The sequence below is a fragment of the Thermobia domestica genome, chromosome 8 (assembly GCF_964235325.1).
Source record: "Thermobia domestica chromosome 8, izTheDome1.hap1.1, whole genome shotgun sequence".
Lineage (NCBI taxonomy): Eukaryota > Metazoa > Arthropoda > Insecta > Zygentoma > Lepismatidae > Thermobia > Thermobia domestica.
In genome coordinates, this window is record NC_137461.1 from 163,167,356 (window position 1) to 163,195,303 (window position 27,948).

The window sequence follows — 27,948 nt, forward strand, 5'->3', positions numbered from 1 at the left end:
CAGTCTCTTTCCTGCATAGAGTTTGATCTTTAAGACCATCAAAGTATAAGCCTCTAAGAAAGTTTACTTTGACCATTAGTACTTCCTTTTGTCGTATCTTTTCTCTTTCTCGCCGGATTTTTGAGCGGTCAATCATTCCAAAACTTTGCATTGCAGCTGTTGCTATCAAAGCAGTTGCACGATCAGATATTCCAAATCGGTCTACCAGCACAACAAGAGGTCTAAGGACATGTCGTTACTCCTTGTTTCTTTTTTTCTCTCATATCCTATTATTTCGCAAAATAATCATCAACATTTGACTCATCGCCATCAGAAGATGATGTCTGGAGTTCATTAGGAGTACGCGTTTGTGATATGTGAGAAGACTGTTGGAGGGTGGTCTCTCCTGATTTCCTTTTAATGCGTACGACTAGTTTTAAAGGCTCCTCGTAGTCAACTCCCTCTATTCTGCCTACTCGTGTTGTTCTCTGATCTTGCAGAAATGTCCACTCCTTCTTAGGTATTTACTTTCTCAATTCACATGAGCACATGGAAAGTTCATGACATTTACAGGAACATATATCAAAGAAGTTAGAACTTAGTGTAATCTTGTTTAAATATATCCATTTTTTCTGGAAATTAGCAGAAGCTTTCGTTTTCTTCTCAGATTTACCATTGTATACTTTCCGTGCAAGCGAAGTAGAAGCTGAACTATACGTTCTAAAGACACAGTAGGGATGGAAGCCTGTCCTAAACAGATTTCACACACTGAGCAACGTATCTTGCCACCATCTTTACAGATCGATCATACCCTTTCTCACACTTTTCAAGCTCTACCAATTAAAAATAATGTTTTATTACATCCGATTTTGTGGGTAACTCTACACCTGAAAGCTCAGCTGAATGTTCAAATACGGGGTAAGTAGTTCTTAATCTTGTTCTTATCTTTGGCATGGTTAGAGTTTCAATATTGATGCAAAGTACGAATCTCACAATTACATAAAGTTTAATTTACAGTACACAAACAAACTGTTTATATACTTATCAACTACGTACAACGAAGTAAACACCAAAACGCAATGTTAACACCGCAAAATATCTTGAAAAGATCGTCTTCTACACTCGAACAAAGTTATCGAATACTAACGTTGTTTCTTTTTAATACTGCTACTATGAATTGGACTAGTCCAAATTACATTCCTACGAAGGGAAGCAAAGTAAGCTGTATAAAACAGTACGAGATTTTTTTTAAAAGGAAAAGGAGTGTTGAAGGAAAAGTTGTAATGAACAACGAACACATTTATCGGCGTATTAATGCCATGCTGGAACCTTAAATTTTATATGGGACCACAAGTACAATGTATGGTATAGAATAATTTGTTTTGCTAAAAGTGGCCATTTTATGGTTCCAAATCTGCCCAAATCATCCAGAAATTATTTCTTCAATTTTACAGTTTGCTTAAGATAAGAAATATAGGTAATACTTTTGTTCATTTACCATAGAAACACAAAAGAGTGGTGTGTACGGCGGGTTTGCATACCCTATAAATCTTTTTTGGCGATTCGCCACCCGAAGATATTTAATTTCAGCGACGAAATTTTTACAGTATTTTATCAACATCAATTGACAACTTTTCCGCACTATTGCGTTTTCGATATATAAAAAAGTGATTTTTCGCTCCGCCCTAATATATATATATATATATATATATATATATATATATATATATATATACAGGGCGCAAAATTTCCGGTCGCCAGGTCGCCATTGGCGACTACAAATTTAGAGTTGGCGACCAGTGTTCAGTAGGAATGGGTTTTGCCTAAGCTTACAGTGCTGTGCTGTTTCTGTTTCGCACGAAAATAATTATTACTGAGTGAGAGAAAACACGGAATGTGAAGTCTTTCTTTGTCAAACCAAAGGCCGGAGTGTGTGGGGAGGCTCTCATAATTTGTACGTGAGAGATACTGGCGACCGTCACTTTTGGGTTGGCGAGTGCGTCTGACTTTGAAATTTTGCGCCCTGATATATATATATATATATATATATATATATATATATATATATATATATATATATATATATATATATATATATATATATATATATAAAAGATGCTTTAAAAATGTCTGATTCTTACATCTTAATTTTATAATACAATAAACGTAATGATAATCAATATTTCATAGTGATTTGTTTCTTGCTCTTTTTCTCTTACTATAAATGGGCGAAATTAAGCTGTTATTGTTTGTTTTCGAAAGGCATGAAGAGTTCGACAAATACTGAATTTCAATAACAACTCACATACACTACATTGTTTACCTAATGTTCTTCAGTGTACTAATCGATTCCATGTCAGAAGGTCCCGGACAAAAGGGCGAGGACAGAAAGGCCCGAGTCAAAACGGCCCCGCGTCAAAAGGGCCCCGTGTCAAAAGGGCCTGGGTCAAAAGGACCCCGCGTCAAAAGGGCCCCGCGTCAAATGGGCCCCGGTCAAAAGGGCCCCGCGTCAAAAGGGCCCGGGTTAAAAGGGCCCCGGTCAAAAGGGCCCCGCGTCAAAAGGGCCCGGGTCAAAAGGGCCCAGCGTCAAAAGGGCCTGCGTCAAAAGGGCCCGGTCAAAAGGGCCCTGATCAAAAGGGCCCGGGTCAAAAGGGCCCCGCGTCAAAAGAGCCTGAGTCTAAAGGGCCTCTCCCTCAAAACGGCCCCGCGAGAAAAGGGCCCGAGTCAAAAGAGCCTCATGTCAAAAGGGTCCCGCGAAAAAGGGCTTGAGTGGAAAGAGCCCGGGTAGAAACAGTCCCACGGCCAGAAAGCCTGAAATCAAAACAGAATTGGAAATCAAAGATGCACGAGTGGATAGTGCCACCTTAGTAAGTAGAAGTGATTGTCTAATAGAAGGAAGAATATCAGTGGTTATTAGAGACAAAAAGGAAACTTGAATGGTGATCTTAATTTTGTTTGGTTGCTGTTTGTTCTGCAACAATCCCTATCGCTTAAGTCGTTTCTCGATGAAAGTTTGCTTTCAACCGCGTCTCTCTGAGTTTGTAGACGTGGAAGACCCGGGTTCGATTCCCGGCGGGATCTCATGTGGTTCGAATTCCACGTTAATCATTAGGTCCACATCTCATACAGCCTCGCTGCTGAAAGGGATGCTAAAGTGAAAATCATATCATATCTCTAAGTTTGTATTCTCGAGACCTAGTCCAATCAGACTATCTATTAATGACTGTTCCCTTAGTTCTAAAATTCAATTTCTGCCCCTGAATCAAAGTAGGAAAATACGTATTATATGAATAATATCTTGAAAACGTTTCTTTAATTTTGGTGTAAGAACATACATGTGGATCTCCATACAGGGTTAGTCAAAAGTATTGGGACAGAACAATAATAACGACACGCGTGGACGGGGGAAAATCAAATGTTGCAATTGGTGTTATTGCAAAAACTGCATTGGCTTGGAGTGTGGTCACCGTGGAAGCCATTTTGAATTACACTATATTGCGGATCGTACATTTTTTAATGGAAAAGGCTATGATCTTACACTTCAGTTTAGGCTTTATATTTCCACAAATGTGAAGGTGAACTCATTTTTGACACATTACCATATGTTTATGAGACAGGGTGTTTGACATATGTATCTAATAGAAAAAAAAGATCATGACAGGGCAGTAACAAAGAGACAAATGGACAAAGGAAAAGTAAATGTTACAGGTTGGTATTGGTGTTAAAACTGCGTTAAATGATCATGGCACCCAACTTGAATTCCGCATATTATATATCATAAAATATTTTCAAATAGACAAAGGTACTTGTGTCACATAAATTTAGGTTAGAATCTTGCTACAAACGATAATCTGAATTAGAGATGCGAACGAGACAAGATTTGAGGCTGTCTCGTCTCAAAAATGTACTGTAAATGTGATGTCTCGACTCGAAAAATGTGCCTTTTTCTATTGGAAGAGCTGTCTCGACTCGGATATTCTCAGGAAAATTCTGTCTCGACTCGTCTCGTGCGCATCCCTTACTGAGTCGACTTTTGACCGATCTCTATTCATTTACGCGATAGTGTGTGCTAAGTTTGACATTTGTTTCTAGTAGAAGAAAGTATTTAGACAGGTAACTAATAAATAGTACTTCATTGTGTTCTTAACGTTTCTGTTCGTTTGCTTACGTTTGTAAAATATTGAGAAGTTACCACGTATGTATAACATATTTTAATAGTAAGTATATTTGTGATTGTATTTGTAAGTATATAAGTAAGTATTATATTTGTAAGTATATAAAATTTTCTAGAGCTTTTGAAAATAAACCCAAAAACTGGTGGGAATGTTTTTATCGACGAATTTAAGTTAAACCTGCATGAATATGATGGTAGAATAATAATGTTTCGACAAATAAATACAGAAATAAATGTCAAGAACTTCCAGCCTGCTTTAAAATACAGAAGAAATATATCTTAACGTTCTTAGAAGGACTTCTAATTTTATCAAGATATTGATCCCAAACAAAGTATATGTTGTAAAGAAAAGATTGCTTTAAAACTGCCCAAGAGTTCGCTAAACCCCACCACACAGTACCGGCTTTAATCCCATTGAGAATCTTTGGAGCGAATTGCAACGTAAGGTCAATATATACGAGTTACGGTGAAAGAAGGTTTGAGAAAAGCATTACATACAGATTGGAACAATATTTCCCCACACTACACCAAGAAAATTGTAACGACGATGCCGAAATGCTTAAAGAAAGTTATACTGTAAATCATTGTGTGTTTGCTATTAAATACTAACTGTATTAACTTGGAGGAATAAAATAATTTTAGAGGACATTTTATAGTAGTTTTTTTAATAATATCTGAATATTTATGTGATCAACAGTGTCCACATCCCCATTCAATGTAGTTTTTGCAACAACACACACTTGCAACATTTGCTTTTCCTCCGCCACATTATTATTTTATTGTCCTGATACTTTTGTCTACTACACACTAATGTCAACCATAGCACACTTTCCTCGTAAAAGAATGAGGATTGGTAAAGAATGAATCATATTCTCGTTTGTAGGAAAATTCAATCCTAAATTGATGTGCTAAACATACTCCTTTCCATTTAAAAATATTATGTGATATCCAATATGGCGAATCTAGTATGGCTGTCATTATGTCCATGCCCTCACTCAGTGTAGTTTTCGCATCAACCTGCAACCTTTTACTTTTCTACGTCTACGTGTCTCTTTGCCTGTCCAGATACTTTGGTCTACTAGATGCAAATGTCAAACGTAGCACCCTATCTCGCAAACGAATGAAGATAGATTTTAAAAAAATGAGTTCTTTTTCTCATCTGTGGGAACATTCTAGCCTAAATTGATGTGTCAAACCCACCTCTTTCCATTCAAAAGATATTGTGTGAAATCAAATATCGCAGAATCCACCATCTGCAATATTTACTTTACCTCCGTCCACGCGTATCGTTATTACTGGTCTGTCGTAACATTTTTACTAACCCTATATTTTTTCCACATGTATGTTCTTTCAACACAAATAAACAGGTATGTCCACGTAATATTTTTCATCTAATAAGTATTTTTATACTTCTGAAGTTTTGCAGGCTATATCTCAGATTTCTTGACATGGGGCCTTTTTGTTAGGGGGCCCTTTTGACCGGGGCCCTTCTGACCAGGGTCCTTTTGACTCAGGCCCTTATGACTGGAGCCCTTTTGACTAAGGCCTTTCTGTCCTCGCCCTTTTGTTCGGGCCCTTCTGACGTGACACCGGTTATAGGATAGGAAGAGATCATATACAGAGGTACAACAGTTATTTAATGCTACATTTTCCGACCATAACCCAATTTCGAAGTCAACTGCCTAAGAGACCATTGAATGTTTTGCAGAAAGGTACCGCATGCGATCAGGAAGGCCGAAACAATGTAGCAATTTGGCAGTTCCTTTTAATTTACAATCTTTTGTGGAAATTCCGCATTCATTGATAACCAGAGTTGCTAACAAGCTAGGTGTTTCCCAGAGTTCAGCGCAATGAATTTTTGTACACTATGCTCTTTATGTAAAGTCATTCTGAAGTATGATTAGTGCCATACTAAAGAGTTCGATTAACATATGTTAATTGCAGTAGTCAAACCTTTAGTATGACGCTAATCATACGTCAAAATGACTCTGCATAAGGCGGTATAAGTTGAAACCCTAGGAGAATGCGTTTAGTGCATGAAATAACGGAAGACGACTTTGATCACCTCATTGAGTTTTGTGAAGTAATGATATGAAATATCGATAACAGCAATATTGTCGTAAATGACATGGTATTCTCTGGTAACTTTCAGACTGTCAGTTTAACGTCCCACATTATGCCCTTTAGGATGACGATGATTAAAGCAAGTGAATGATGATGAAAGAACGGGTGAAATCAAAAGGAAACGAGGGTACCCCGGGAAAACTCACCTATACAATATTATCCACCACAACCTTACTTGGCCGGGAATCGAACCAGTAGTCCTACACACCAGAGCTAAGCGTTCTACCACTGAACCACCGTGCCCCTCCCTCCGGTATTCTTTGATGAAGTGATATTTACCTTATATGGTCTGGTGAACCGAAAAAATTATCACTATTGGAGCGATGAAAACCCACATTGATGGGATGTTATTTCGAAGAACAAAAGTGCAGAAGCTACTGACAGAAATAAACTACATTCTTAATTAGAAATATTACGAATGATATAAGAGATATGTTAAATTAAAAGTAGGAATGCAAAATATTTTTTGAATACGAACTGTGGTTTAATTAGGAATACAGCTGGTAAATAATACTATTGGACTACAAAGGTATTCAGAAGTCTCGCTAGAGGAAATATAAATATATTGAGATTATTATTATTATTATTATTATCGAATTGAAAATTCAATGGTGTATCTAAAATCAGGTAAAAGATCAGAAAAAGTACGTGTAGCCAACAAGCGGTAAGAAATGTGTGAAGTATTAAGGGCTTGCATTGAGGGTGCCAGGTAAACATGATTGGGAGCCACTGATATACGATATTGCATTGAGGACGACCCCTTCTGTACACGTCGTTCTTTGTCTAAGCCTTACTGACATGGAATCAAATAAAAAATAATGAAACAAGAAGTATATTATAAACAAAAAATCCTTACTGAAAACTATTATATATATTTTCTCCACTAAATCTCATCAAATTATATATATAGATATATATAATATTAACAACTTGACTTCGGTGAACATTACATTATTCTTATTATATATTAACGGTGCTAACCTAACACGAAGCCTTATAATAAGGATTTAAAAACAGCTGAAAGACAAATGACAAACATTACAAACAAATAGCATTTGTTTGTATTTTCTGTTGCATCTGATCAGATTTTATACGTATATAATTATTTTACATTACAGTATATTTTTTGAACAACTTGACTTTAACATTACACTATGATCATTATATTTTAGAAGTACCAATCTTGCATAAAGCCTTACAGTAAGATAAAAAGAGTGAAAAAAGACATTACTAACAAAAAGTATTTTTGAGATAAACATATTACATTTATTATATTTGAAAAGTACTTACTTAACATGAACCCTTAGAAAGAAAAATCTTCATATATTATCGATTAAATTGGGTCTAAAAGGGCCAGTGACACTTTTTGGCAAAAAAATGAGATGTTCGTTAAATTTTAACGCCTATAAATGGATATTTTCTTTTGCAAGAAAAGCAAATGTTAATATGAATAGTATATATACTCCAAACTACTTCGTGTTGACATTAGCCCTTTTAGTCCCAAGTCGCAGATATATAAAGTATGTGAACTTACATTGAAAAATTCTGGCTACTTTAATCTGTTTTGAAATTCTTCCAACTTATATTGGACATAAGTTTATTATCATTTTTGCTTAACTTTCCAAATGCCAAATACGATTGACACTTGTCTCAAACTGCTTGCGTGGATTGCAAATTAAAATTGTGAACCAAGCCACGAAGATAGTTCTCTAAAGGTCTTTGAGTATACTCCTGTACAATAGTACGTACTCGACTTGCAGTTACTCTGTATTTTTTTCTGCCGGTGGTCAATACTTGTCTAGCAACTTCTATTACTTTGATCAACAGAGTGCTCCTTTAACCGTGTTTATTCGACGATAACCGTTTACGATAAGATAAAATTCGTTGCGCCATATAATTTTATGATAAAATTACGCGCATCTCTTTACTTTATTTCATAGTTCTACCATATTTACTTTTTAATATTCGGCGACAGTTGCCATCGAAATTCATACAGTTATACGCAAAATAATAATAATAATAATAATAATAATAATAATAATAATAATAATAATAATAATAATAATAATAATAATAAATAATAATAATAATAATAATAATAATAATAACAGAATTACAATATCAGTTACATAAACAATACCTTCGAATAAAGAAAAAATAACTGTCACGCTGGGATTCGAACCCGAGTCACTGAAATGGCAGTTCTCTGCTTTCATACTTGATACAAAGATAAGAAAATAAACTAGTAGCTATGTTACATAAACATAGCACACACTATTTCTACACGTGTTGAAGCAATTCAAAGAATGCGAAAATAATGTCTGCCGGCTTTTCTTCTTTAGAAATTAGAAGTCACGGTGAGGAAGAATTGCAGTAATATAAATCGGGACCAGTTAAAAACAATGAGGTAGCCTAATCTTGAAGAACGCTTCGCGCTATTTTCCTCATTGACGAAGGTCTATATCACTTGTTTTTGAGTTAAAGAAGGAAACCTCGAGTAAGTCATTGTGACACTCATAAGGAACATCTCCTTATACGAGTATTAGTACGGGTATTTTGTGTATAAACTTACATGCAATGCTTTTAACTAGCTAATAGTTTAGGCGGAAGATGAAGTAACGAGGTGGGTAAGTTTTTAGCGCATTTAACTTATATTCGGCGGACCCGCGTTCAAATCCCGGTCATTTTCTAACTTTTTCAAATGTCTCAATTTCAATTTCAATACATACTCAGTGTGACAACCAAGATTTTCTCTCCTCCAGAAAGAAAAAAAATATTGGAATGAGGAGAATTGGAGAAGGTCTCTCAATGAAGGCAATCATTTACTACTTATTTCCAGCAGTTGTTCTAGATTTGATATTTTCGTCTACTTTCAAGCATTTTCTGATTTATGTGTGATCAGTGTTTTTATTTCTTTGAATATACAGTATATAGTGAAATAATACATTACATACACAACAATATTGAGATTAACATATGATGTTCATTGGACAACACGCTCTAAACTAGAGAGGTTCATCTCAGAATGGAGAAATGTTTCGTGCGTCATCTACTCACAATTTTACTTGCATAAAGACTGGATTCAGTGCTACCAACTGTTGTCAGTGCCGAGAAAAGTTACGTGTAAATTGGGTTGCATCTGTCCAGGCGTTCTCACAACTGCAAATTACCTGGACCCCAAGTTATGGAATTAGAGCACTTAGGGTGGAGAGACTTTTGTTGTTGGGTGTACATAGATTTTCCTAACACGAGTAACGCTATCTGCTATTGATCTAAAATATTCCAAGTAATTTTTCCTCTTTCTCTTTCTTTCCTTCTTTCCTTTTATTTCTTACCCCCGAATTTTGCGCCACCTTACTTCGGCAGCCAGGGTCGTTGCCCCGCTCACCCGCACCATGACACGGCACTGATCAATACCTACCTGCAACACTTTTCTCTGTTCACATGAATCGTAACTGGGCTGTCGTAATAACTTTGACTAACACTGTATACAGATCCACATGTACGTTCTTTCAACACAAAGCAGGTGGTGTCTATTGAATACTTTTAATCTAATAAGCATTTTTATATTTCTCATGCCTTTCACGCTATATCTCAGGCTTTTTTGATGTGAGGCCCTTTGATCGCGGGGTCCTTTTGACTCGGGGCGCCTTTTGGCTCAGGGCCTTTTTGACTCGCGCCCTTTTGCTGGGGACCCTTTTGACCCAGCATCTTTGGACGCAGGGCACTTTTTACTCGGGCCCTTATGACCGGGGCCCTTTTGTCGCGGGGCTCTTTTGACTCGGGCCCTTTTGTCGCGGGGCCCTTTTGGCTCGGGCCCTTATGACCGGGGCCCTTTTGACGCGGGGCCCTTTTGACACGGGGCCTTATGACCTGGGCCCTTTTGACGCGGGGCCCTTTTGACTCGGGCCCTTTTGTCGCGGGGCCCTTATGACGGGTGCCCTTTTGACGCGGGGCCCTTTTGACCTGGGCCCTTTTGACGCGGTGCCCTTTTGACGTGGGGCCCTTTTGACTCGGGCCCTTATGACCGGGGCTCTTTTGACGCGGGGCCGTTTTGACTCGGGCCTTTTTGTCCTCGCCCTTTTGTCCGGGCCCTTCTGACGTGACACCGTACTAATCATGCTACCAAAATGTTCTAGAAACCTTTACTAAATTAACGGATAACTTTGCAAATAAATCTAGGGGATGTCTTCACTTAATCCTTTTGCTTTAATGAATTAAAACAATTAATTAGATACATTGAAATGGGAACTGAGTAAAGGCTTTTCTGCGGAGAAAGTACAGAGGTGGAGTCCCAACAGAATTTTTTTATTAGCGTTCAGTTTAATTCAGTTCAGTTTAGTTCACAAGAAGAAATATTCCGTTTAAATTATAAAGGTGCCGGTACGCCCTACTGTTGCGTACAGCCAGAAAAAAACTACACACACACACACACAGACATATATATATATAGAGAGAGACTGTTCCATTATTCGTGTAATTTTCTACAGCACTGAGAGAAGATGAAGTTTTCACACTATTAACATAAAATTTGGCACTCTTATTCAGAAATATCTGAATTTTTTGAATTTCTAAAGGAAATAGGAGAAAATTGCTGTTTAGCCCCCCTTTTGGGGATGTAAACACAAAAGTTCATTTTCCTTATGGGAGATTCAATGTTAAATTTTAAAATTAATATAAATATTTATTAATTATTCGTAAATAATTATTCGTAAAGATTTTGGGGTAAATGAGTTGTATTTGTTACGAAATGCAAAAACACTCATTCACAAAGCTAGTAAAGCTGTCTCAATAATTATTATAAAGGCCCCCCTTTCTGGGGGCAAGGTGCGTAAAAAGCTGGTGGGTGATGTGTTACCAAAATTCCAAAATTTATTTTCGGAGTGCCAGTAAGCGTCAGATTAATCACGAATGTCACAGAATTAATGCTCCAATGCTCCTTACTTATAAGAGTGACTGATAATGGGGCTACAGCCCTCTTTCAAAAATAACAAAATCACCATAAATATTCTTAGTAGGGACATACGAGAAGAAGGTACTTTTTATTAATTAATGTGAAATTTGGCGTCATTGTAGCAAAAGAGTATGTGGTTTTCAAATCTGGAATGTTATTTTGGTAACCACTGCCTTAGGGTGTCATAGGGGGCGAAGCATTAGATTATGAATCTTTATAAAGATTCAAAATTTTGTTCCGGAAGTGCCAGTGAGCGTCAGATTTTTCACAAATATCACAAAATTAATATTCTAATGCTCTTTGCATGTGCCAGTGACATATGGGGCTATAGCACCCTTTCAAAAATAAGAAAATCACCATAAATATCTCTAGTTGGGACATACGAGAAAAAGGTATTTTTTGTCAATTAATGTGAAATTTGGCGTCGTTGTAGCAAAAAAGTATGCATTTTTTATATCTGGAATGTTATTTTGGTAATCACCTCCTTAGGGGGACACAAGGGGTGAAGCATACGTTATTGGATCTTTATAAAAATTTCAAATTTTATTTTGGAAAATCCAATGTGTGTCAGATTGAACACAAATAATACAAAATTAATATTCCGATGCTCCATGCAAGTGCCAGTGACTGATATTGAGCTATAGCCACCCTTCCAAAAATCACATAATTTACGGTAAATATCCTTAGCAGGGACGTACAGGAATGAGGTAAATATGCTTTACAATTAATGTGCAATTTGTCATTATTGTAGAAGAATGTTTTGATTTTTTAAAAATTTCGAATCTAGTGTAAATGAATATTGTCTGTCAGTGTAACAGATTGAGGATATAGCTTCGTTTTTTTGGCATCACTGGAATAATCAAAGAATTTTGCGTTTTTAAAAACCAAATTGGTCTCTTCTTACAGCATAAAATCACACATGAAGTCACCAGTATACTTTTTGCACACTTAAGCAAACCAGCTCGAAACAGAACACAAAATGACAATGGAAAATGCCGCAGGTACCACGAACGAAAAGATTTTAATGAGAAGTAATATTTTAAAAATTAAAATATTGTTTTCTTTATTCATAGAAAAAGCATATCTTTTCCCTACTTCTTCCACAATAACTGTATGATCCCATTTTCCACGCAGTGGCCTACTCGTATACTGCACTTATAAGCACGTCAGGAAATCGTATACTATGGACACATGGTTGTAGTAAAAACAATGTCTCGCGAGGAATAAGGATCGGGTTGAGTAAGGCTATACCATAAACTCAAGAAAAGATATTATTCCTTTTTAAAAACATTTTTTGCCTCAGTTGTCATTAACTAAATTGCTTAAAGATTTCATTAATCTAAGTGTAAGACAGATAAAATGAACTTATTTTATTCAGCATGCCCTCGTGAACGAGCAAGACATGAATGGATGTGATTTAGGCTACTAAAGCCACTGTGAACACCTCCAATGTATCTGGATGACTACGCTCTGGACAATTCTTTGTTTTATGTTGTCTAATAAGGAGGAATGGCCGTAATAAAATTCCAGACGCATGCACCATCATATGTACAAGCGAAAAAGTGTTACTGTATTTTCTAACTAAAAATGTAAATTTACCCATGTCACACTCCCATTAGGCAAAAGAAATTCTGAGTCCACACCTCTAAAAGAAATCCACATATGGGTATTATCTTATTGTCACATTTTTTCTAAAAATAATGCCAAATTTCACATTGTAAAAAATGCTTCTGTCAGAATGTCTTTGCGAAAGAATAATCATATTGAATTTATGATGCTTTTCAAAGATAGCTGTAGTAACATATTAGTCACTGATACATAAAAGCAGTATGGAATATTAATTGTGTGCATCTTGCAACTAATTTGACACTCATGAGCACTCTCAAAATAAAATTTGGAATTTCTATCAGCCCTCCCCCTATGACCCCCAAAGGTACCAAATTACCCTCCGTGCCCTGTGCCTCTTATTGCCAAAATAATATTCCAGATTTTTACTATCGTAACGCCTAATTTCAGGGATCTTTAAAAAAATAATCCAGTGCCCTGAAACACAAGACTCCATTCAATATAGGTATCTGTCCAATGCCGTGCCGTGAAAAATCAGGGCCCGAGGCGAGAGCATATGGCAGCGCCTCCGTACATATGAGTTGTCAATTTAAAGTTGACTTCTCTGGACTATTCTTTCTTCATAATACTTTACTATTTTATCATGACTGAAATCAGAAAGTTTCAGCATTATTACACTGGAATCGTAAATGTATGTAATTACTGAATTCCCTACAGCTCCATTTTTTCCTTCTCCGAGAACAGTGATGTCTTAGAGTAGTGGCTTAAGCTTTAGTTCCGTAATGTTGGGGACGCGAGTTCGATTCCGGGTGTGGCAATTCAGTAAATTTTTACAATCTACAAAACTGATACTTCTGATGTATAGTAACATGATAATTATATTCTATTTCTCTGGGTCTAAGAGTTGAAACAACTTCCTTTACAGGTGAAACGCTAATAACACAAAATTACGTCATCTGTATCAACCTTCGTAACTGTCTGGCAAGTAACGTGTTTGGACAAAAATTGATGAACACATAACGGCTAAACACGTCCTTACTGGTGTAGTATGGGCCAAAAATGAGTTCCAAGAAATTTTTCGTAGCTGTGCACAAATTACTAATAGTGATCGAACTTACAATAGGGATCGCTAGTCACGAGAATTATCCTATTTAAGAAACCACCTGACCTTTCTACTTAGAAGAAGGGCGAAGCAAAATGCATTACTGTTATAAGCTAATAAATCTTTATATTCCATTTCTTGTTGTCATAAAATGATAATTCTATCTGTAAATCCGCAAACGTAATAATATTATTGCGTTCATGTGTAAACCTAAGAAACATCTGACATTCTCTATATCTTTTCTGTTCCTATGAATACCTTCGACTATGTTACTTTTTCTTTCCATTCTAGTAATATTAATAATGACAATAATAATAATAACATTCAAGGAAAACATAATTACAATACCAATTACATAAACATTATCTTCCCATTCAGAAAAAAATACTAATTACCACGACGGGATTTGAACCCAAGTAGCTGCAATGAGAGTTTCCTGCTTTCACATTTTTTTTTCAAGAAATCGCCTTAACCAGAGTATTGTTCGCCACTGGCACCTCATGTGCTTTCGACGTATTCCAGTCACTGCAGGAACACGAACACAGAAATACTGAGGACAATTAAAATTCCGACCTTGCTCTTCAGAGGAATTTGAACCCCTAGTGGATTGCGCCTCATGATCAGCAGCCTCGTGATTGTGTGGCCTCAATTTGCCACAAACTCCTCATATGAATATAAGAAAATAAACTAGTAGTTATGAACATAAACATATAACTGTCTATTTCTACACGTGTTGATACAACTTAAAGAATGTGAAAATAATTTCTGTCTTCTTTTCTTCTTTGGAAATTAGAAGTTATATTAAAGACGAAATGTAATGTAAATCGGGACCATCACTACAACTGATGACCAGCGCCGTATCTTAGATTCCTTTCTTGGGGGGACTTTGGCGTGGGAGACCCGGTTTCAATTCCCGGCGAGAGTTCGTGTGGCTAGGATTCCACGTTAATCAGTAGGTCCACGTATCATCTAGCCTCGCTGCTGAACGGGATGTTAAACTCAAAATCAACTCAACTCTTTTCTGGGGAGCAAGCATTAGTAAGCTTATTTGGGCCCCTACAAAAAGTTGATTTCTAATTATTGGGCTCCCTTTCTCCACCTTTTTCTTAATCTTTATGGGCCATCGGAGCCTGTGTGCCCTCCCGCACGGCAAGGTCTGCGGTTTCGTTAGTTACTCCCTGGGCCCATTCCATACATGGCAAAATTACTAAGGGGACAATATAGATAAATCTTAAAGCCATACGAATAAATATTACGCAAATGGGTCCACGACTCATTTTTGTTCTATTTACTTTTTGTGTGCTGTTTTGTTTATGTAATGTAGCGACCCTATTTAATGCTTCATTTCTAATTTCATCTCCTTATCGTATATGGAGTAAGAAAATTTTGTCTGAAAATGGGCCCTCCTCAAACGGCGGGGAGCTTCTCTGGGGGGCAGTTGCCCCCTCCACAAGTTACGGCTCTGCCAATGGCGTAGGCTCAATTGAAGAACATTTCTTGATACTTTCTTCATTGAGCAACGTGTATATAACTTGTTTTTGAGTTAAAGAAGGAAATCTCGAGTAAGTCGTTAAGACAATCACACAAGTTGCGTATGTTTTCTTATATATATTTTTATTTATATTTTGGTTATATTTGTTTGTTTTTGTTATATTTGAGTATCTTGTTTATATTTTTCCATGAAACGATTTTAACTAATTACTAATTATGGTGGAAGGTTAAGTGGCGCGGTAGTGAGTGGTTAGCACATTGAACTTCTGTTCGGTAGACCCGGGGTCGAATCCCGGCGAGGCCGAAACTTTTTCAAGTGTTCCTGTTTCAATTTCAATTTCGATGCATACTCAGTGTGATAAGCAAGATCTTCTCTTCCCTAGAAAGAAAAAGATGTTGGAATGAGGAGAATTGGGGAAAGTCTTTCAATGGATGCAATCATTTACAAAGTTGTTTCCAGCAGTTGTTCTAGATTTGATATTTTCAGCTACTTTCAAGCATTTTCTGATTCATATGTGATCAGTGTTTTTATTTCTTTGAATATACAGTATATAATGAAAAAATACATTAGATACACAGCAATATTGAGATTAACATATGATGTTCATTGGACAACACGATCTGAACCAGACAGATTGATCTCAGAATGGAGAAATGTCTCGTGCGTCATCTACTCACAATTTTACTTGCATAAAACTTGACTCAGTGCCGAGAAAAGTTACGTGTAAGTTGGGCTGCATCTGTCTAGGCGTTCTTACAACTGCAAAAGACCTGGACCCCAAGTAATGGAATTAGAGCGCTTAGGGGGGGATTACTTTTGTGGCTGGCTGTACCACAAATATAGCATTTATATACCTGGATCAGTTTCGCACTCTAACAGTCATTTGTTTTTAAGACGTCACTTGGGACATATATCTGTCATGTTCTAGGTACAGTCCCCGGCATAAAATTTGTTACAAAAATTCTAAGTCCAAATGAATAACAAACTCTTGCCCAGTTTTCTCATGCATTCCCGCAATACATGTATCAATCGATTAGTTGCTTCTAGTATTTATTCCAACTCCTCCCCGTCCTCCACCTCTCCTTGTCTAAAGCAGTGTGTGTGACGTAGTACACTCTTTCCATTCAACTGAAAAAGAAACAGGAATCAAGTTTACAACGTTATAGCTTTAAAACAGTCTTCCATTCGTTTGTTCTGAAATATTTTTAAGAGCCTAAATTAAAGGAAAGTCACACAATCTTCCCAGAGCTTCATAAATATCTTTAGTTTCATTCTTTTCTTTCTTTAAAGAGTGCAAGCTAGTAAGATGCTCCCTAAGAAATCTATGGAAATTGCCAAGAGCTCTAAAATATCTACGGACAGAAACGAGTTTTATTCAATGATTAATTTAATTTCTTTTCAGTAAATGCAAGCAAATGTTTCAGGGGCGTCATTTGGGCAGGAAAGGAGGGTGTAATTCCCCCTCTCTTGAGCTTCATAAATACGTATTTTTTGATCAAATGTATAGTAATACACTAATAAAAAGTGAAAATCTTATGTCGCCGGAGAATCTCTTCCTTCCCCCCCCCCCCCCGAATAAAGTCTAAAAGACACTTGTTTTAACAACAAACCTATAGAGTTACGATAGCACATTGCTAAAGAGCTTAAATTTGGTTTCAAGAGTCGAAGGTTTGATCTCAAGCCATATGACTTCCTGGGTGACATTGAGAGAGAGAGAGAGAGAGAGAGAGAGAGAGAGGGATTCAAGTATGGAGACAGAGAGGGATGATTTGTATACACAGATTTAGAATTGGGGAAAAAATGATCGGACTGTATTCGTATTATGACGAAAATTCTGATTTTGTGAAAGATAAGAAGGGAAGTTTTCGAACTGCGAGGATCACAGTAGGCAGTTGTCGAATTAATGTGGAGAACTCTTTTTAGAGCATCAGATGATTACGAAAGGAGAGAAAGATCTTCAGAACTGAGGAATTAAGATTTTAAAAAATCTGATTTCGGCGACGGGTTTCGAACCACGAACCTTGTGGTTATCGAACCATGACTTTATCCATTCTGCTACGGAGAATTCTATTACTTGTTCACATACGTCTCCCTTAGCTGCGTTGAAAGCTACCTTAAGGGGATATTCCAAAAGTTGACTCGGTGGATGCGCCGTTCAGATAGGACGTAAACCTCTTGGAACTTAGTTACAATGTGCAAAATGAACTTCCTCTTCTTCAGGACACTTTTTAAAGTTTTAAAATTTGTTACTATTGTTTTAATTAAGTTACATTTGATAGAACCATCTGATAAAGTAGTGCCAAGCCCTGTGCGTCATTGTCTGTTAGGTGAATGGTTAATGTAAGTTACTCCTACGTGGATGGTCCGAGCTTCCAATCAAGACCATTCTTATTGATTATTTTATTTGAGCTACGCTCATACTGTATATTCCACAAGTTCAATTTTGAAGTAATGTAGTCACAGCTAGTTTAATTCGAAATAAATTTCCAATATTATATTTGTTACTAAATTTACATGGCACTCTTCACTGTTTGTAGCCCTGCATAAATGCAAAATTGTTTTAAAAGTATATTTTACTTTCAAGTTTTATTGTTTTTTTTAATTGTCCTTCAACTTTATTTTATAATTATTTTCTATTTCTTAATTATAACATATTTTCTATTTATATTGTATTCTATGTTACACGTTTATTATTTATATTTTATGTTTTACCTTTGAAGAGGAGCTTTTGACAATTCAGAGCAGCAGGGACATACACAGGATGCAGGCCTTTGCAATCAAGAGCTTTTGCCCCCACGAAATCACTACTTTTTTTGTAAATTATATCTAATTTTAGAGATGATGATAGCAGGGGCGGATTCAGGGGAGTGCGTTCGGGCGATCACATCCCCCAGAATAGGGAACTTTTTATACTTTTTATTTTAAAAATAAAACATATCCTAAGTATTTTACATCTTTGTATTATAAACTTAAATTAAACCCTAAAGTAGATAGGCCTTACTTTCTTAAGAAAGTTAATTCTGCAGAAGAGCTACTTCTCCTTTTCTAAATTTGTTCTTTTCTTTTCTTTTCTTTCTTTCTTTATTTTCTATCCCCTCTTACCTTGATTTGATTTCGAACGACCGCCCCTCTCAAACAATCATCCTGGATCCGCCCCTGGATGATAGACATTCTAGTAAAATATGCCTTCAATCGCTGAAATAAATTCCTGTCAAGCTTTCGATCGCTGAAATAAATTTCTGTCTAAGGCCCTGCAAAACAGTGACGATTTTAGGGAGTGATCAGTTAGTAATGCCTCCCTGGAGCAACGACACTTCCCCAGAAGTCATATCTCCGATAACTTAGAATGTGATTTGTGCATTATCACTTTTCACTCTCAGTGTCGTGAAACGCACCAAAAAGGAACTGTTCTGAAGTATTTACTGGTTCTCCCTATGATCCCATTTCAATATGGCCAACCTTGGACATATACACATCTGAAATATCACCTTTTATATCAGTGATTCCGAAAACTATCCATTCGACACAAATATAGGATATTTTCGATTCTTTATTCCTGTCACCCTCCCATTGTCAACTCGAAGCCAACCAAGGCTTATTTTGGACTTACGCAGCATCCACAGTGTCACTTTTCATCTTTGCATATGAATTCGACACTAATTTCGTTCGTATTTGACTACTTTTACATGTCACCTTCACCTCTTGGTAGGGATTTTTTCAGTATCTCGCCCCCACAACTATGGAGAAATTTCAACCAACTAAGTATAATTATAAATTATCATCTGAAACACAACAGTACGGGTGATTTTTTTCGCAGAGGAATTCGTTAACTACTGTTTCAATATCAATGTATTGGCTTTTTTTGCTCTGCATGCTGGAGATTGCCAAAGAGCTAAACTTCATTCTGTACTATTGTGCTATGAATATAGTGGTTTAATTCACTGAATACTCGCTTAGATGATGCTCTCGTCACAGGAAAAGTGAGATACAGTTATAAAAGAGAAACGAAATGAAATATTTAAGTTTTACGTCCCACGTTATGCCGACTACGCTAATGGAGACAGTGATGGTGAGAAACGAATGAAATCGTTTAATGAAGAAAGTGGGAGGAAACTGGAGAAACCCGAGGACACTCATTCACACGGTGTTTGTCCATAATAAAGTTCATTCGGCGTGAGCTGGAATCGAACCAAGGACCCCACGCACCATAGGTAAAGTTATAAAAGAATAGGCGTCTAAACAAATACGGAACACTACTATCAATGAGAGTTATATAATATTAGATTTTTATTTATTTCATTCTAAGTTAAAATTTCAATCAATCTTGTTCTTCATTACTGTTCGAAAACTTAAAGTTGTTGCTGCAAAGACGTGATAAATCTTTTTAGTAGACTTCGCAGTCCCCTCCACAGCTTCTTTTTCATGTAAGGCTAAAGTAGTCTCATTTTAGACATCGAGGAAAAATAGTGGAATTACGAATTTTCAATGGGCCCCGTTTTACTCTGGGCTCCCTCAACGCACTGCCGTTAGTTACGTCACTGTTCAGGATGCATGATGCAGCTTCTGCTTTTAGGAGTACTTTCTAAGGCAGTACGATTTTTTTTAACTGCTGTGTGAATTAAGTTGTATTTGCTAGAAGTGTCGGTTAAAGGAAACTAAAGATCCTACACTCAAACACAAATAATCTCTTTCGAAACTCTAATGGAAAACGAAACGAATCGTCCTAAACATGTTACGCTTTTGAAGAGAAAAAAGAGCAAAGCAGTAGTTGCACATACGCTTAATGGTGTTTCTTGTATTACATAAATATAAATACTATTACATGAATATAAATATAAATGTGATCACTACTAGTGAATAGATCACTATAATAAGTGAATTACCATGTCACGTGAGAGAGAGGGGATTTGCATTATTTACTACTGGTAAATAAAGATACTAGGAATCTAGTCCATCATTTATTTATAATGAATCTGAATTGAAAGGATGAGCTTAGTTGGCCCTCACAACTAAATCAATTTCTACATAAGGCACTACGCGAATGTCGGCACAATACCTTGGACCAACAAGCTCATTAAACATTGACAATCATTTACAATGAAATTATATCTTTTACTCCAGTCCATTATCTAAAATAAATAACATTAGTTTGAACCATTAAGTCAAAATAGTTTTGGACATGAGTATTCAAAACCTTGGATTAATTTCATATGCAAATTAATTAGAGAACAATGTTGAATCAAAATTACAGTCCTGGCACATGGGCCTAAGGTGCTTGAGGAATTAGTTTAGGATCTATGTTACCTCTGGTATTAATTTTATGCATGACAAGAAACAAATAAAGAACAATCCCAACTTACATGTTTCCAAGTACATCCAACAGTTGAAAGGATAGACGGACAAAGTCTACGCGTGTACAGCGTACGGATACCGCGACTCGTATAGTATCGTCCGATAACGATTTACTGACCAACTGAACGAACTGAACCCCTAGTAAATTTTTACTAGTGTTTTTATACAGAGTTTGTTTTTCTCTTCTATCTTCCTGTTCTCTATTCTTGGACTTTCTTAACCACAAAATTGTTATTCTCTGTGACGTCAATCAGGAAGTCCTTGTTTATCTCGTCACAGGTCTACCTTTCTATTGTCAGAAATAGTTCTTGCTTTCCCTTTCACTACACTATGTTTGTTGAAATTAAGAGGATTGTTTCCGTGAATTCTTTCTAGGTATATTTTCAATCAATTGTTTTTAATAAACAATAAAAAAATTTCATTCTAGTCTCTATTCACGTTACACTCCTCCACTTAAAAACATACTACTGAGTGATCCTGAAATGGACACCAATAATTAATTTCAGGCTAGTCTTTTCGGAACACCCTGTATATTAAAACACTGGTAAACACTCACAGATCCAGGGAAGCACTAAAAACAAGAGAGAAGTGAAGAGTGATCGTCACAGCATATGGGTAAGATGCCAGACAGAGAACACGAAAGAATGGAAGTGAAAGACTGTGTGTCATTAATGGTACCAAGTTACATAACACAAAATTACGTAAATCGTAAAATAGACAAATGGTATGGAAGAGTTAGATTATTCAACCACCTAGTCTAAAATGTAACATTAGAGGTATTGAAACAACAACGTCACTTAATCCTAAACATTATTAGAAGCTTGGAAACACTTTAGTCAACGTGAAATTTGTTGGAATTGAAATAGATATTATAACAATTGTTATGAACCAAGAGGTGAACATCAGTATTCCATGTGTATTTTAGAATAACATAACATATATACATTGATACCTAAGTGAAAAAATAATACTTAAAACTACGAAATCAAATACTAATAATACATAGAGTATATGTATACATAATATAATATATATATTGTTGGAAATTGATTCCATATTGGTTTCTCTTTCGCACCAACCATTGCTCCAGTAAGTGAGATGCCCTAGGCGTCTACTATTCTCTCAAATGCACATTCGCCATCACAGAAATAGTTAAAAGGTGATTAGCAGTTATGGAGTATGAGAGGTTAAGCGTTATAACAATGCAAGGTGAAATCAAGAGACCAATGAATGAACGAAAAAGAAAAACATGACAGACTAGAGTTTTTCGTTTTTTTTATTTACCCAACAAACATGACAGACTAGAGTTTTTCGTTTTTTTTTTATTTACCCAACACCAAAACATATTTACATAGGTAATCATATTCGTGAAGTAGAACGATGATAATATGGGCTGGTCAAGGGAGCATTCATTGAGTCAGGGGATGTATTGTGGGACGTGTGTTCTGCTGATGGACCTATTACATCCGAAAGCATCATCGTGGTGTCTGTTGCTATTGGATCCAGCCGGCTATGTGGTATATTCCTGTACTGGGAAGTAATATTCGATTTATAGAACCGTGAGCGCGGCCGTCGGCGGGCATATTTGTAAATACAAATGCAAGCAATTAATGAAGCTATTTATGCCAACGAACCTAAACTGGCACAAGGGATCACAAAGGTGGATGCGTCAATGAGGTTTGCTGCCTGCGCCACTGGTATCCACAAAATCCACAGGAGAGTCCTGTAAGGAAAATATGGTCGGAATAGAGACGTGTACTGGGACGTCCTGTTATTTATATATATATATAAATATAATGAATGACTCTACCTAAAATATAAAGGCCTAAACTTATACCAAATACACAGGGAAAATAATAGTTTATTTCTAAGCTTCTTTTTGAGGGTAGAAAACAGCTAGCTAGTATTAACAATTTTCCATATGGGGGAAGAGAACTTGTTACAGGTGGAGATAATTTTGTAACTTCCTCATACATGTCAGCGCTGAAATTAGGTCAGGTGCACATAGCTTTACCAATGACGTCAGGGGGTTGCCATCTCAGTGAACCAGGAAGTAATGCGTGCAATTAATAGCGATCATGCACAGTACTTGGGGAGATAAGCTAGTAACATCGTAGAGGGTAGGAAATCTTGACCTTGGAATTTCCAGCGTGGAACATGGTCATACAGACTTCCTTGTTGCAATATAGTGTTCAATTGGGATGTGTCTACAATAACGCGTGTGAATTGTATGTAGTGCGTATCGTTGTTCTGTTAAAAAAATACGCGGCGAGTGTGTTTTTCGTTATTAGGCGTTTGTTAAGCCGCACTGGTGAGTACCTGTAAATTACGTATAATTTTTTTTTTCTGAAAGAGAGAGCTATAATAAATGTGCATTTAATATCGCAGGTTAGGGATGTTGGTATAGAAGGAAATGCATTCAAAAAGGGTTGCTGTAAAGGAAAGTGGAATACCACAATGAAGGGAGGGTAGGGTGTTTATTGGGCCTAACCACGACCTATGTCGTGTTTTCTTTGGGTGTTACACAATTGTGTCGTTACCTAACTTCGGCCTATGTCGAGGCATTCAGTACTAAGCTGCTTCCTACTTCTTCATCTTTACAACTGAATGCATTTTCTGCTTACGAAGATTATCAGTACATATATTTTCACAGAAATCTATGAGTAATATGTCAATGCTCATTTATGTATACGTGTTACTGCAGTGTTTAGAGATGAACAAGTCTTATTTTTCAAATGCAAAAGAAGTTTAAGCTCAGAATGGGGGAATCTCCGAATGGGGGAAACGCGGGTTAAGTCCCCTCTGTGACCGACCATAAAAATCCGTAGTTCACAGGATTTATTTCCATTAGTTTGATATTGTAGGCCGCATAGGGAGTCAAAAGTATAAAACATAATGTCCACGAAATTATTTTGTCGGCTAGTGATTTGTTGTATGTACAAGTGGGGCAAGATTATGATATGAGTGTTTTAGGGTACTAGCCCAATATGTGTTGCTCTATTTAATATCATACTATTTCCGTAATTTAAAAGAAAGAACGCATATGGTCAGTGTTTCTATAAGAAAACTTATTGTTGGGGGGGGGGCGCCCGTAAATAGTGCGGGGCCTACAATGCTTAACGTTAAATATTCAAAGCTAATAACGTTAGTCGTTTCCGGGGGATCATTCCAGAGCTCCGGGGGGTAATGCCTCCCTCAGTTATGTCGAGAAGACACACTTCTGATGGTCGAGAAAAAAAAACGTGTAGGATGACTTGTGCAACGAATGAGTATACATTCGTGCGTATGCCGTAAACAATGCTATGCAGCCTGCTAACCAGTGAAGGTGCATTCCCAAGTAATATGACGTGAGCGCATAACATATTTTGTAAGCTAGAAATAGCAGTAGTGAAAGTTGGAATCCATGTCTGAGTCTCCTACAGTAACTGTAATAACTGAGGGGGAAAGTGAGTGAATAACTTTTTTTTTAAAAAAAAAAAACTTTTCTTGCTAAAGCTACTGGGAAAGAAAAAAAATAACTGAAACCGATTGTGAGAACGTGAAATAGAATTGGGAGTTCAAACATGAAGGTTGTTATTATACCAAACACTCATATACATGATATTCCACATTTGTACATCATTAATCTGGCTGTAAATATTGCCTGTATTTGGTTACAAACTCTGGAGTAGGTCCGTCTTCTGGAATGTAGAGTTTGAGGCGCGCTTTAGTGATCGGAACCTGTTTGTCATTGATAGTAACTAGGTATGAGTTACCATCAAGTTTACTATGGATTTCGTGAGGGCCGTCATAGAGTTGTTGAAAGCTCTTACAATCTCCAGGTTTTGTGTATAGCCTTTCAACGACAACCTGCTGACCGGGTAAGAATTCCGTCGGCGTTTTCCGCGAGTGTAACTTTTCTTGGCGACGCTCGAAAATCTGATTCCGTCTATGTAAAACGTAATCACGCATTTCCCGTGCTTGTGTGAGCGGTTCATGATTGTCGAGGTTATCCTCCGGGGCATTCAATACACGATCTATGGCAAATACAGGTTGAATACCATACAAAATAGAGAATGGACTCACTCCAAGCTCTGTAATCGGAGTCTTATTCACAGATGCCGTAGCAATGTGAAGGAACTCAGGCCAGCGTGAATGTTGATCCTTCGTGAGAAAGCGGAGCGCATTTTGTATATCGCCAATTCGACTTTCGGCGTGACCTAGTGTCTGATGGTGTGCGGGAAGGGCGTACTTTACTTCTACTCCCATACTCTCTAAGAATTTCTTGGTTTTTATGGAGGTGTGGCTGGTTTGACGATCTAAATACAAGGTAGATGGGCACGAGAAGGGAATCAAGATGTGATCCATGAAAAAGTTAATAAATGCTTCTGATGTTGGGGATTTAATAGGTGCGGTGATGACGTAACCACTGGCGTGGTCAGTCGCGAGGTAGAAGTATTGATACTTATCCGGTTCAGACGGTATCAAACGGCCAGCAAGATCAATGGAAAAACATCGTAAAATAGTACTCTGGGGCAATTGTTGTATAGTCTCCACAGAAGGGTTATAAGAGCGTTTGAATAAGGAACACTCATGGCATTTCCGCAGTTTACTATGCAGCCATTTCTTCATTTGTGGGAAGTAATATTTTGCCTTCAACAATTGATACAGCTTAGTAAAGCCCGGGTGGGTCAAAGAGTGCGTGTGCAACTCAGCAAAAATAGAATCCCGTAGTTTGTTAGGGACACAGAGTACAAGTCTATCTTGTGGGATAGCTTTGATTTTTCGATAAAGAATTCCTTTGGAAATCGTGAATTCCTTTTTCCATTGATTATACTGTCTGTGCGATGTGTCATCTGCCTGTAGTGTTCTTATCACTTTGCCAAAGAATGAATCTTGGCGCTGTAGTTCGCCAACATCAACACGCTTATCAAGTGCCAACAATTGAAATTCGTGGGGAGTTTCTTCCGCCTCTTCAATGGTGTCCTCTGTGACCGGAAGTGGGTTCCGACTAAGCAGGTCGCTTAATGTGTTATTCTGGCCCTTTATATGTTGGATTGTAAACGAGAATGTGCTAAAGAAATCTCGCCAACGCTGAAGTTTGCCACTCAGATGATCCGAACTTTTTAGAGCCGTGACTGCCGTCGAATCGGTGTAAATTATGAACTCCTGACCTATTAGATATTTATAAAATTTTCGTAAGCCAAAATAGACTGCATACAGTTCTAATTCATAGACGGGCGGAGGTGTTTTCCGTGGGGGGTGACGGGATGATGCATATTGCACCGGATGCCATTCTGTGTCGGATGAACGCTTTTGTAACAGGCACGTTCCAACGCCAATGGTTGAGGCATCCACTACTAAGGCATGGGTGGTGTCAGTAGTAGAGTAAATTTGGAGGAGGGGTGGGCTCGTCAATGCTTGACGCATCTCTTCGAAAGCCTTGTCACGCTCCGGTGTCCAAATTACCTTTTTCGGTGCACCTTTTAAAGCATCATACAAGGGTGCCAAATTAAGGGAAATATTTGCAAAAAATCCACGAAAAAAGTTAACTGAAGCTAACCATGACCGCAATTGTTTCACCGTCGTTGGTTTGGGAATTTTCAGAATTGCTTCTATTTTAGCAGGGTCAGGTTGTATGAGACCATTCTCAATAATGAACCCGAGACATTTTAAGCGAGTAACGCCAAACACGGACTTTTTAAGATTAAAGAGTACGTTATACTGCTGGGCAGTAGCAAGTACTTTATCCAAAGTCTCAAGCAGTTCTTCAAAAGTTTGGGCGTGTAGATATATGTCATCTACGTACACCGTGAGTCTACTTGGGTCTATATTTTCGAAAATGTCCCGTAAAACACGTTGAAGCATAATTGTGCTATTTACGTGACCCATTGGCATGGCTGTTAGCTGATACATCGAGTGTGTTAAATTTAGGGATGGGACCGAAAAAGACGTAAAAGGTCTATCCTTTTTATCTAATGGAATTTGGTAGAATGACGGTGTTAAATCTAAGGTACAAAAGAATTTAGCATCTGCCAAATTATCTATAACGTCCGCCATGTTGGCTGGAGCATCTCTTATAGTTAAGGAATGAAGGTTCAATTTTCTGAGATCCAGGCAAATACGCAGTTCATTAGAGTTAGGTTTTGGTATTACTAAGACGTTATTTCTCGTGGGAGAATCACTAAGCTCAATAATTCCCATCTCTAAAAGTTTAAGAATCTGTTCCCGCGCACGTTCTCTAAGACGGTGCGGAATGGTGAACATCGGAGAGCGAAACGATTCCCTAGATTGAAGGTCTAATGATGCTTCATATGCTTCAATATGAGAAAAATCTACGTCTGACCATTTGAAAACAGTTGCGTATTTCATAAGTCTATCTCTAATCTGTTTTTGCTGTTGTGCCGTGAGATCTTGGTTTATGTTAAATTTAGATTGGTCAATGAGATATCCTATCGTTTCCCTTCGCTGTTTAACTTTTTGTTGCACTTGCTGCCTAGTAGGAGTAAATAGCTTTCTAATGGTATTCACTCGCGCTGTTTCTGGAATGTCTGTCAGCTCAGACGCAATAGCTATAGGCGTTCCTTTATGAAACCGTTTGGGCTTGGAAGCCAAATTTACTACTGGAACCGCTATGTTATCTACGCTGGCTGCCGTGTGTGCTATGAAACAACGTTTAAGGTTTCTGTTTATCGGCGTGTGAATGTGCAGAGTATTGAAATTACTAGCTAACGGGATTTCAAGTGGGACAAACGTCACTGAACGTGGAGGAACCGTGATAGTTTGTTTACAAACCAAAATTAAGTGTTTGTTTGTTTTCACCTGTTTTGCAACTTCTTCCGGCAACTTATTAATGCATTGTGGTAGTTTCTGTTCTTTGTTAGGAAAGTAACCTAAATGACGTAATGTAAGCGTATTCGTCTGGTATTCAATTACTGCCTGGTGTGTTCTGAGGAAATTATTTGCCAAAATTATGGGGAATTTCGGAATGGGGATAAGCCGAAATAGCACAGTAAAGAATTTTCCAGCTAATTTAATTTTGATATACGTAGCATGGGTCAGAACCATTGGTTTGTCACTGATACCATAAATGGATGTTTGTAACGGAAAAACAGACACGTTTTTTGGCAATGCGGACCACGGAATTATAGACGTTTCCGCGCCACTGTCCAGAAGAAAACGCTTCTTTACATCACCTAAATGACCTTCCACATATGCTAGTTGAC

At 37.3% G+C, this 27,948-nt stretch overlaps 2 protein-coding genes across 2 annotated transcripts in view; one reads left to right on the plus strand and one right to left on the minus strand.

The window, feature by feature from the left end:
- The window catches only part of LOC145693329 (protein 60A-like), a 484,174-nt gene that overhangs the window by 11,621 nt on the left and 444,605 nt on the right, over positions 1 to 27,948 (minus strand). The window lies entirely within an intron of this gene.
- Positions 20,353 to 27,948, plus strand: part of LOC145693331 (uncharacterized) — a 193,553-nt gene continuing 185,957 nt past the window's right edge. Inside the window, exon 1 of the mRNA XM_081769223.1 lies at positions 20,353 to 23,054. Within this exon, the coding sequence (XP_081625349.1) occupies positions 22,901 to 23,054 (154 nt within the window). The 5' untranslated portion in view covers positions 20,353 to 22,900. The remainder of the gene's footprint in view (positions 23,055 to 27,948) is intronic.